The sequence below is a fragment of the Sycon ciliatum genome, chromosome 1 (genome assembly GCF_964019385.1).
Source record: "Sycon ciliatum chromosome 1, ocSycCili1.1, whole genome shotgun sequence".
Classification (NCBI taxonomy): Eukaryota; Metazoa; Porifera; class Calcarea; order Leucosolenida; family Sycettidae; genus Sycon; species Sycon ciliatum.
The window spans coordinates 91,719,052-91,729,655 of record NC_088643.1 but is presented as its reverse complement, the minus strand read 5'-3'; the positions used below and the strand labels follow the sequence as shown (position 1 = coordinate 91,729,655).

Genomic DNA, 10,604 nt, shown 5'->3' with positions numbered 1-10,604 from the left:
CTACCGTCAGTTTTTGAATGCACGTGCATTTCCATTTTCGCTCATTCGTTCCTGTTCGAAGTGTTTCTGTAGCTGTACTGTTCAGGACCGAGCCGCGTTACGATTTCCCTATTTTTGTAATTTCATCTGTGGACACCAATGCCAATGGCGATACAGTATAGCTCCTTGTTCAAGGTACATTTATAATGAAATGAATAGTATTTCTACTTTATTTCACTGGAACGCCGAGCTATGAAGTGAAATGGCATCAACTTCTGAAGGTTTGTAGAATGTGACGTTACAAGCATCACCTTATTGAACAATCATACTGTCATTGTATAACTTGTCTTTTGCGTGCGAAAAGAAATACTGAATGTGAAGAATATTCCGAAGAAACGCGGTCCATTGATAATATTGAACAGGATTTCGTATTGAGGTGGTGGGGAAAGATGCTAAACTTTATGAAGAAAAGTCAAAGTACAAAAACCAAACACATTATTGCAAATAGCACCATACCTAACAACGCTGCCTCGCTATAATATAAATGTAGCTACATTTGTATATAACCAGGCAACGTTGTTAGGTGTGGTGCTGAATGGGCAGAGCACCATTGGCAGACTAAACTAAAGGCATGAGTGAAGCTCCCAGCTTTGTTACCGCCTTTTTGTATTTTGGTTTCTTGGGCGGTGCGACACCTTTGGAGGACATCGCATTCCACGAGAGGTTAACTGGACTCCTCCGTTTGTACTTAACGGTTGCTACATTTGAAGTACCCTACCCATTTGATGTAAAAAGAGCAATCTATTCCCCTTTGACATGCCATGGATAGAACAATCTTGCTTTCTTTGCAACAAATTGGTCTCCCTTTCCTTTGTTGTTTGCTGGCACTTTAGACCATAATGTATGCGTTGCGTATAATACACTTGCGACGTGTACAGCTCTGGACAAGCCACATTTGAAACAGGTAATTTGTGCATTGTACCTGTTGTGTGCGGAGTATGCATCAGCATGCCTGTGTGAGTATGTAGAGTAGTACAGCCTCTTTTACGGGCAAAATAAACACAATGAATATTTTTTCCCAAGTGTTCCGAAAAACTTCAACTCGCAGGTCTAGAAAGAAAAAAAGGCAAAAACACGCAAAAAAAACAAAACCACAACAGCATGATAATGTAAATAGCTCTCTGTCTGGCTCGCTTTACTGGATTCTAGACTCTATTCTTCAGGCTCACTCCAGGCTCACTCCAGGCTCAACTCGCATTGCAAACTTCCTTGTGTTTCCAACTACAGTCCATTCATAAAAAGATGGGCTCTGGCTCTGGCGAGCTCCCGTATTTGGCGGTTTTTCGTGATTTCATCGTACACAGTGCAGTGCTGTGAACTTTGAAATTTGAAAAAGGGTCCAAAAAGGGTGCCTGAACTGGGGTTCGAACCGCAGAATGCACTGTTGCCAGGCGGGGTCAAACGGCCTGGATTTTGATGGTTTTCCCAATTCTGTGCTTTTGGGGCATAACCTGGCCGAAATCCTATTCTTGCTATGGCTTGCTTTTTGGACAAAAAAACTTCAGAAACATAATTGGAAGAGGATTCCATAGGGGATTGCCAAAAAAAATTCTAGAAAAACTCAAAGTTTGACCCATTTATGGCCAAAAGCTAGAAGTTCATTTTTTTCTGAATGGACTGTAACTAACGAAAGAAGACTCGCCGAAAGGAAAAGCACCGTATATAAAACAGCAGGGCAACATAAAGGCACAGCAGGCCGAGCAGGGCACATGTGAAACCAGAGACCCGGACCCGTCGAAGCATGGAAATGAGGGCCGCTCTATCGCCTGACATGAATGCGTACAAAGAGAGCGTAAGCAGACAGCTTTGTCATGCACTAAGATGCCGACTCGCGTGACCGTAACACAGCACGACAATGAACATGACAGCCAGACTACTCCAGACATGAATGCAGGAAACCAGTACACATGACCATGCGTGCACATCTCCCCCTTCACTCACGAAATGGCATATGAGTGAGTACATGAGCAAGGCAGTGCAGCAGCAAGAATGAGTGCACCGGAAGGCAGCATATGGAAAGTGCAGGCAGACAACCACAAGAGAAAACATCAGAAACAGCAGACATAGACTAGAGACAGCACACCAGTCTCTGCGCGGTCGAGCTGCTCCACGGCTTCTCGTAGCTCCCGCTCAGCCGCGACGAAGTTGGAGCCGTTATCGGTGACAATGATGCTTGGCGTGCCGCGCCGCTTAACAAACCGGTTTAACGCCATGAGGAACCCCCCGGTATCCATGGAGTAGGTAACCTCCAGATGGCAGGCTCGGGTTTCCAGGCATGTCATGAGACAGAGGTAGCGCTTCGCTCGGGTTCTGCCTCGTCCTTGCTTAGTCTGGAACGGCCCGGCAAAGTCGATGCCACAGTGCGAGAATGGTCGGAGAGAGCCGGCAGTCCGAAAGTCCGGCAGAGCGCCCATGATCTGCGCCGCCGGTACACCCCAGTTCTTCCGACACGGAACGCATGACTGGCGTGCCGTCTTAACTGCTGATGCACCGTTTACTATCCAGAACCTCTCCCTCAGGTTGGACAGCAGATGCTGAGGTCCTACGCTGTGGCGGCACCTCCAGTCCTCCTTCTCGATCAGCAGCCGCGTGACAACGTGCTTCTGAGGCAGGATGATCGGTAAGCGTACACGATATGGCAAGTGTTTCGCTGCCTTCAAACGGCCTCCGACCACCATCAGCGGTTCAGCATGTTGATCTAGCGTCGGGCTTAGCGCCGCCAGCGGGTCTCTAGCCTGCATTGGCTTTCCGGCGGCCAGACGCTCCAGGGTTGGGCCGTACGCGTCCTTCTGCGCCTGTCGTATCCAGTGCCTCTCAGCGCGGCCTACCTCACCCGCCGTCAGCTCTGGCACGTTGACAGCAGGGTAGTTCGGGTTGGCTGCTCGCGAAGTCGACACTGCAACGGTGACGTCTTGATCGCTGCTGGTATCCTCCCCCTTCATGCCGACGCGCGGCTTGCGACGGCATCGGCTGACAAACCGGTAGCACCATGCAGTCACCCTGAGCAGCTGCTCCCAGGTGCGGTATCTGGATGCCTGGAGGCGAGTGGTTGGCATGACGGCAAGCGTGAACGTGGTCTCCCGCTGGATGACGCCTGGCAGATCTTCTGTGGACGCCGACTTGTCAGGCGGCCATACGTCCGGTTGCTGCGAGCCTGTGACAGGAACGCGGGTCCGTGCCCCCACATCCGGTGCTCTGCCAACTCCTTCGCTGGTAGCCCACGGGTACCCTTGTTGGCGGGGTTCTGCTTGCCGGGTACGTGCCTCCACTGGGAGGGCTTCGTGGCGTTCTGTAGCTCTGAGACGCGGTTGCCGATGTCGACCTTGAACCTGCGACTGTGCGAGCGGATCCACCCCAACACGTTCATGGAATCCGTCCAGAACGTGTGCTTGGCGACCGGGATGTCCAGAGCGTTGCCAACTTCGCTGCTGGTCCGCAGACCCAAGACGGCGCCGCGAAGCTCCAGCTGAGGGATGGTCTGCCGACGAGCCGGGGCTGTCTTGGCCTTGGCCATGGCGAGCGTCACCCGCACATTGCCGGCCGCATCCTCTGCGCGAATGTAGGTCGCAGCAGCGATGGCACGGTCAGACGCATCCGTGAACGTGTGGACGGAGAGGATGGACTCCGTAGCCGCCTTGAAACTGCGTGGCGCGTTGATGGCGGCCAGGTTGGGCAGCTCGTCAAACCACTCCCTCCACTTTCTGGTGTGCGTGGGAGGAAGGTCGTCGTCCCACGCCTGGTCCAGCAACCAAGTGTCCTGCAGCAGCAGCACGCGGGCACGGATCGTGAACGGCGCAATTTGCCCACGAGGATCGAACGCCGACGCCAGGCCGCTGAGGACGGAGCGCCGTGTCACAGCGTGGGACCTCAGCTTGACGGCCAGCGTCTTCAGCTCATCCAGCTCGCGCTCCGTGTTGATCTGCGGCCAACTCATGAGCTCGCGTTCCTGCTGTTCGAGGCTACGGTCTGTGCCCCCGTACCACCGATCCAGCTCCTCCATGATGGCGGAGTAGGCATCCGGGCCGTCTAGCACGTCCGCGATCAGGTCCTCGGCTGCTCCGTCCGCCAGTGCCTCCCTCAAGTGTGCGAGCTTATAGTTCTCTGACAAGAGCGGGTTCTCGTGTACTAGACGGAGAAACCGCTGACGCCACTTCACATATGACAGCATCTTGGCATCAAACTTTGGCAGGTCCAGTGGCTTCAGGGACCTGCAGACTCCCATCTGGAACATAGCCGCTCCGTCTGCCCAGTCGACTGCTGGGTCGGTTGCCCTGGTGCGCGGGAAGTAGGGTTCCGCTGCAGGGTTGAGGCCCACTCCCTTGGGCTTGAAGGCCTGCTGGACTGGACCGAGTCGCAATGGCACTGGCGGGACTGGCTTAGGTGGTAGACGTTTGGGCTTCACACGTGGGGCTGGTGTTGGAGCAAGTCGATACTTCAGCAGGCTTGCTCTCGGCACTGGAGCTGAGGCGTTGGGTTGTACTGTAGGCTGCACTGGCTGTTGCATGTTCGGCTGCATGGGCTGCTGTGCAGGCTGTGACCCAGACCACTGTTCTAACCTGGGCCTGCGATGAGCCACCGCGCCAGCACCTGCGTCGCTGAAGGCACCTCGACTGAAGTGGTTGGCCAGCCTGCGCATATGGCCTCCGCGTCCGATCGCGCACGACGATTTCCCACGCCACATGGCCAGCTCCCACCATTGATATCCTCGCTCTCTAGCTCTGAGCTCTCTGGCTCTGAGCTCGAGGTATCCACAGCAGAACTTCGCGCTGACACGGCACTGCTCGCGCTGGCCAACTCCTCCGCCGCCCTCGCCTGCTCGACTTCGAGCTCCTTTTTTACCAGGTCAATTCGGAGGTCGATCTCTTGCTGCTTCAGAGCGGCGATCCGCCGTGCAGCCTTCAGTTCTGCCTCCTTGTTCCTACGCAATATCGCAGCTTCAAGTTCAACGCCCCCAAGGCTCTCGCTTGCGGACGTCCTGCCGCCGCTCCTGCGTCCCGACCGCCTCGGCTCTTGGGCCTGCTCCCCATCGGAGAGGAACCGCTTGGGCATCTTACCTAGGGTTCTCCTGCTACTCCTTCGTGGGAACTCCATGTCAGGCAACGGAAACAGAGACTTTCTGCTGGTCGTGATCCGGCTCGAAGGACCAGTTTATGGCCAGCTCTCTGTCTGGCTTGCTTTACTGGATTCTACTATTTCTAGACTGTATTCTTCAGGCTCACTTCATGCTCAACTCGCATTGCAAACTTCCTTGTGTTTCCAACTAACTAACGAAAGAAGACTCGCCGAAAGGAAAAGCACCGTATATAAAACAGCAGGGCAACATAAAGGCACAGCAGGCCGAGCAGGGCACATGTGAAACCAGAGACCCGGACCCGTCGAAGCATGGAAATGAGGGCCGCTCTATCGCCTGACATGAATGCGTACAAAGAGAGCGTAAGCAGACAGCTTTGTCATGCACTAAGATGCCGACTCGCGTGACCGTAACACAGCACGACAATGAACATGACAGCCAGACTACTCCAGACATGAATGCAGGAAACCAGTACACATGACCATGCGTGCATATATACCTACTTAGGTAAACAGCAGCAAGTAAGTTCAACTTCAAGTCAATAGTCCAGTCACTGATACCGCTCGTGCACGCTAAGCCGAGCCTCTACCACTGCCAGCACAGCAGAGGTATCACCCACAGCCAAGGCAGACTGGCTAGAGAGCCTTCTGCACCCTCGGAGGCACATGATGCAGGACCGCAAGAGGAAAAAGCGATCCTGCACCCGATGAAAGCCATCACATGAGAGTACTGCTCCCCTCTCTTGGCTGCCAACAGAGCATGCGTGTGTGCATGTGATACTAGTATGCAGGAGCACACGTGATGAAATAGGCGTCGAAGTAAAAAGTTGCTTCAACTGCTTTGGAAGTGCTGTAAAAATGCCGACAAGCGCCCATCACTGGCATGCACCACACGCACGCACACACGCACAGACACACACACACACACACACACACACACACACACACACACACACACACACACACACACACACACACACACACACACACACCACAACATCATAAATACCTCTAGAGCTCTACTTGTACAGTGAACACAGCTTCCAATGCTTCATGGTCTACTGGTACGATGCGCGTGTACAGATATCGTAGCGACCTGTAGGAATATGGAAGTTTTGTACACACCACATTGGGTGTTTGACACCAATTTTTCTACATTGTATAGTATGATTGTTGTGAAACAGGTCAACCATGACTATAGGAAGCACTGACAACAGTTTTGTAAGGATTTTGTAAGCTGTTGGTGAATTATAGAGAGACTTGGAGAGATTTTCGCGAAGGAGATGATATGTACATGCACTAAAATGCACTGTCTCCCACTTGTATCGAGTCGTGTTGAGTCGTATGTTTGTGTATGTTGTTGCTGGTCTACAGCTTTTGCCACACATGCGAGCGGGATGCCCGGCCGTTGGAGAAGCATCTCACAATGAATGTCTGAGATTGCTCTGCAATTTCCTGTCGAGCAGTGTTTCCAAAAGTCGGCAAGTTGCACTAAGGTATGATGGTTTTGTAGCATCTTAAATTTGAAGCGTTTTTCTGTGAGTGATAGTATGCTCATGTGGACGTGTTTGTTCATTCTTGGTTGCTTGCAGCCTGTTACAAGCATCTCAGACATCCCGTGAAGCTTTATCCGCAGCTGTCTCTGATAGTTTGCTGACTGGCGTTGAGCGCAGTGTTCCAGATGTAAGTGTGATGTCTTGATTGAAGGTGTACAATGTATATGGAATGGGTTGTCTGAAAGTGTATTACGATTACTGCCATTTACTGGCTGTCCAAAGTGCGGTAAGGGATATGCCCAGTTCACTAAAGATGTTATATGCAATGTGAAAGTATACTCATGCTGGAGATGTGTTGTTCTTGTTAATGCAGTGGCTGTACTATTTGTTGCAAATAGTTTGTTGTGCTTTGTTGTGTGTGTGTGTGTGTGTGTGTGTGTGTGTGTGTGTGTGTGTGTGTGTGTGTGTGTGTGTGTGTGTGTGTGTGTGTGCGTGCTCGTATGTGTGTGTGTGTGTGTGTGTGTGTGTGTGTGTGTGTGTGTGCACGTGTGTGTGTGTGCATGTGTGTGTGTGTGTGTGTGTGTGTGTGTGTGTGTGTGTGTGTGTGTGTGTGTGTGTGTGTGTGTGTGTGTGTGTGTGTGTGTGTGTGTCTTGGCAGAATGTCTCCGCTTGTCAGTCACTGTTGAACTTTGCCTATGCTCTCTTCGAGAATTTTCCGTCAGGTAGGGTTGTGGAATATCCTCTGAATTCTTCTTTTTGCTATACTTGAATATTGTGCTGCTGGTAACCGTTAGTGCCTTCTGGTAGTGACTTCCTGCAGGTGAGCAGACATTCTGGAATAGGCTATCTGACCAGGGCTCTGTTTGCCTGGACGCGGGGAAGCAGCTGTCAGTCTGTTGATAGTCTCGTCCAGACTTGTACTCACCAGGTCTTTATGATCCTGCTTGCACTCAGGGATACATGCCCCGGTAGCTGTTGGCTCAGGCTGCTGACTCAATGTGAACGTGTACCAATGCTGGAGATGTGCTATTCTTGTTGGTGCAGTGTTTGTACTCTTTGTTGCAAGTTGTTTTGTCATGTTTTGTTGTTTGTGTGCGTGCATGTGTGTGTGTGTGTGTGTGTGTGTGTGTGTGCGTGCGTGCGTGCGCGCGCGCGCGCGCGTGTGTGCACATATGCATGTTTATGTGTGCATGTGTAAATGCTGTAACTTGTAGGGCTTGACTGTGTCAGTACCCACTTCCATACATGTAAGTACCTGTCAGCATACCCTTATGCTCTATCATGCAATGTGCACATATTGATTTATTGAAGATTGGATTTGGGTAGGCTTGGTAGCATGTTATTTTCCCCTGTTCCAAATTCAGAGCACTGGCTACATGTGTATATTACTTTCAACTACTCTTTTTTTGTGTTTTGTATGTCAGCACGCTGCATTGAAACTTAGAAAGTCTTATCATGTTGTACGCATCCTTTTTGCCCTTGCCTGTGATCCGTATTACAGTGATACGATGGATATCGAAGTGTCTTCAACACCATGCTCAAGTTGTCCGGTATGGAGCAGTGGCAACTGCTAGTTTCTTGTTGTGTAGTGTTTACTCCCATTGACTATACCAAGAGTCTGTATCTATGAGTGGGCAACTGTGTGGTCTCTTTTCCTATGTCCCAGATACACATCACAATGCCTTCATTACATCATACAGCTACTTTCGTGCACCGCGGAAATCAAACACCACACTTTCCCCGTGGTTTGAAACCGACTGTACGGAACTTAAATTCATGCACCCAAAATTTAGCGATCGCATCAGGACGTGACCGAATCAAGCAAACCAGTTGTGCTGGTATGAGAGATTGTAGGTTTGAGGGCGTGATGCAGGCAAGTTACGGTATGTGAGAGGGAGAGCTAAGATCTGTGCGGGAATTGATGTGTTCTTTGTTTCTGTGTGCTTTGCTGTTCAGGTGTTCAGAGGGGCTTGAAAGCCTCTCAACCAGTGTCAACAAAGAACTGTCCCAGGGCCTATTGGGACTAGCAGTACTTTGTGTGCAGCGCCTCAAGAAACTTCACGGCCATCTTATCGCACTGATGACTGCATGCAGCACTGCAAATGATCAGACGTCATCAGCTGAACCCATTGCTTCAGGTTCTGCTCAGATTGATGTGTCATACTTCAAGGATTTGCTCGTGACATCCATATCAATTCTGATGGATGGTAAGGGTGCTTTGGGAGAAATGCTGAAAAGATTGGAATATTTGACCAAAGTAAATGATGCCTCATATGCAGGAGTTCACTGAATTTCTTTCCTTTCTGAAATTCCCTGACACAGTAGAACTGTCGTATGCTGTGAGTGAATGTGGATTCCTAGTGGACACTGGGGCTCATGTCACATGTGCGTAACCCGATGCCAGACAGTTTTGTACACATGCATTTTCTACACCATCACAAACGTGCACTTTCTTGATTTTCTTGATTTTTTCCACTGCGCTCACCTTCCCCTTTTGGTCCTACCCAACCTTGAACCTTCAAAGTTGGCAGGATGTTGGTTTGCACACTGGGGATGTGTTAGAGCTAGGTCTTAGGTCGTTGAATGTCTCAGTAGCCTGTCAGTTTTGTGCACTGTTATCGCACGTTCTGACCGCTTATTATCTTGTTACAGTCGTGGATAGTTGCTTCATAGCTTGTTCCCATGTGTTTTCTTCTTCTATTTTACATTTAATACTGGCACATTATCCGAGTTCAATTTGTCTAGTTTCCTTCTTTTTTTTCCATTCTTGCTTGTGCGTACGTGTGCTTGTTTTTACAGATGCACATTGTGTGGAGACCATGACATCAGCAGCCGTACTGGCCACGTTGATACTGAGATTCGCTAATGGCCTCAACACAATACCGTCTGGTGTTGAGCACTCTTTGAGCACCTCAAACATTCTACACCAGGTAAAGCAGCACGTTTCCACTTACAGTGGGCAATTGTGATGGCGGTAAATTGGCCCAGGGGACTTTGGGGTGTGCATATTCAGTATGTAGAAAGAAAGAATAGTTACTGAGATCCTGGTCACAGGGCCAAATTTTGTGGCCGAAATGTCAAATGAACCACTTCCAGGCGTCCAGTAATATAGTCAATGCTGTAAACAATTCAACACAAGAGATCATTACTCACCTCGGATTCGCTTAAAACGTTGACTACATGCGTATTTATGTATGTTTTGTAGACGGCTTGGTGTGGCCAGGGTTATTTGATGATCCGGACACTCGATGTGGAACAGCAGTGAGAACGATATCAGAATGTCTTTATGTTCAAGCTGTCTCCTTTAGCATATCAAGTTATCAACGTTGCATTATCAATGGAGTAGTTGTAGTTACTGTAACTTACATGATCACAGAATTTATAAAAAAAGTTCCATCTATAACACCTTTCTTTCTTTTCTGTGTGTTTTAAAATGTTTCAAGATTTCATCAGTCCTAGGAAAGGCAATCTCGCCATCCACCTGTGACGCATGGCCTGTGTATGCTCGGGCATGGAGTGATCTTCTATTTTCAAGTAAGAGCTATGACTTGGGAAGATATTGTCTGTGATGAACTCCAACCATGCTGTTTGGGCTGGTCTCCTCTCCTTGTTCTGTATCCATGCTACTACGGTAGTATTTCAGCGTCTACGCTGTGCTGTGATGCGATGCATAGCACTCTTGCAAGCCAGAGAGCTCCAACAACATACCATAATCTATCATGAAGCAATGACTTGACAGAAGTACATGTACAATGCCTAGTTACATATTAGGGGAGGGGGCTCTTGCCTTCAGTGGGTACGTTCGATTACTGCCATGAATCGATTCATGAATGGAATCTCGTCGTTCGATTTCATGTCACAAGCCCTGGAATCAGTTCGGAATCCATTCACCCTATTCACATGGGGTGATGTGAATAGGCAGGGGCGATTCATGAATGGATTCAACGTCGATTTGCGGGCATAGTCGAACGCACTCAATATGATCATTCAATCTGTTCT

General features: G+C 49.8%; 1 protein-coding gene across 2 annotated transcripts in view; it reads left to right on the top strand.

Moving 5' to 3' along the window:
- The first annotated feature begins 63 nt into the window (after positions 1-63).
- Positions 64-10,604, top strand: part of LOC135806456 (tRNA (32-2'-O)-methyltransferase regulator THADA-like) — a 43,911-nt gene continuing 33,370 nt past the window's right edge. For both annotated transcript variants that reach the window (XM_065320646.1, XM_065320645.1), the window contains exons 1-10: positions 64-260; positions 873-943; positions 6,484-6,605; positions 6,702-6,792; positions 7,264-7,327; positions 7,820-7,852; positions 8,107-8,155; positions 8,562-8,812; positions 9,405-9,535; positions 10,049-10,139. In XM_065320646.1, the coding sequence (XP_065176718.1) occupies positions 242-260; positions 873-943; positions 6,484-6,605; positions 6,702-6,792; positions 7,264-7,327; positions 7,820-7,852; positions 8,107-8,155; positions 8,562-8,812; positions 9,405-9,535; positions 10,049-10,139 (922 nt within the window). In that variant the 5' untranslated portion in view covers positions 64-241. The remainder of the gene's footprint in view (positions 261-872; positions 944-6,483; positions 6,606-6,701; positions 6,793-7,263; positions 7,328-7,819; positions 7,853-8,106; positions 8,156-8,561; positions 8,813-9,404; positions 9,536-10,048; positions 10,140-10,604) is intronic.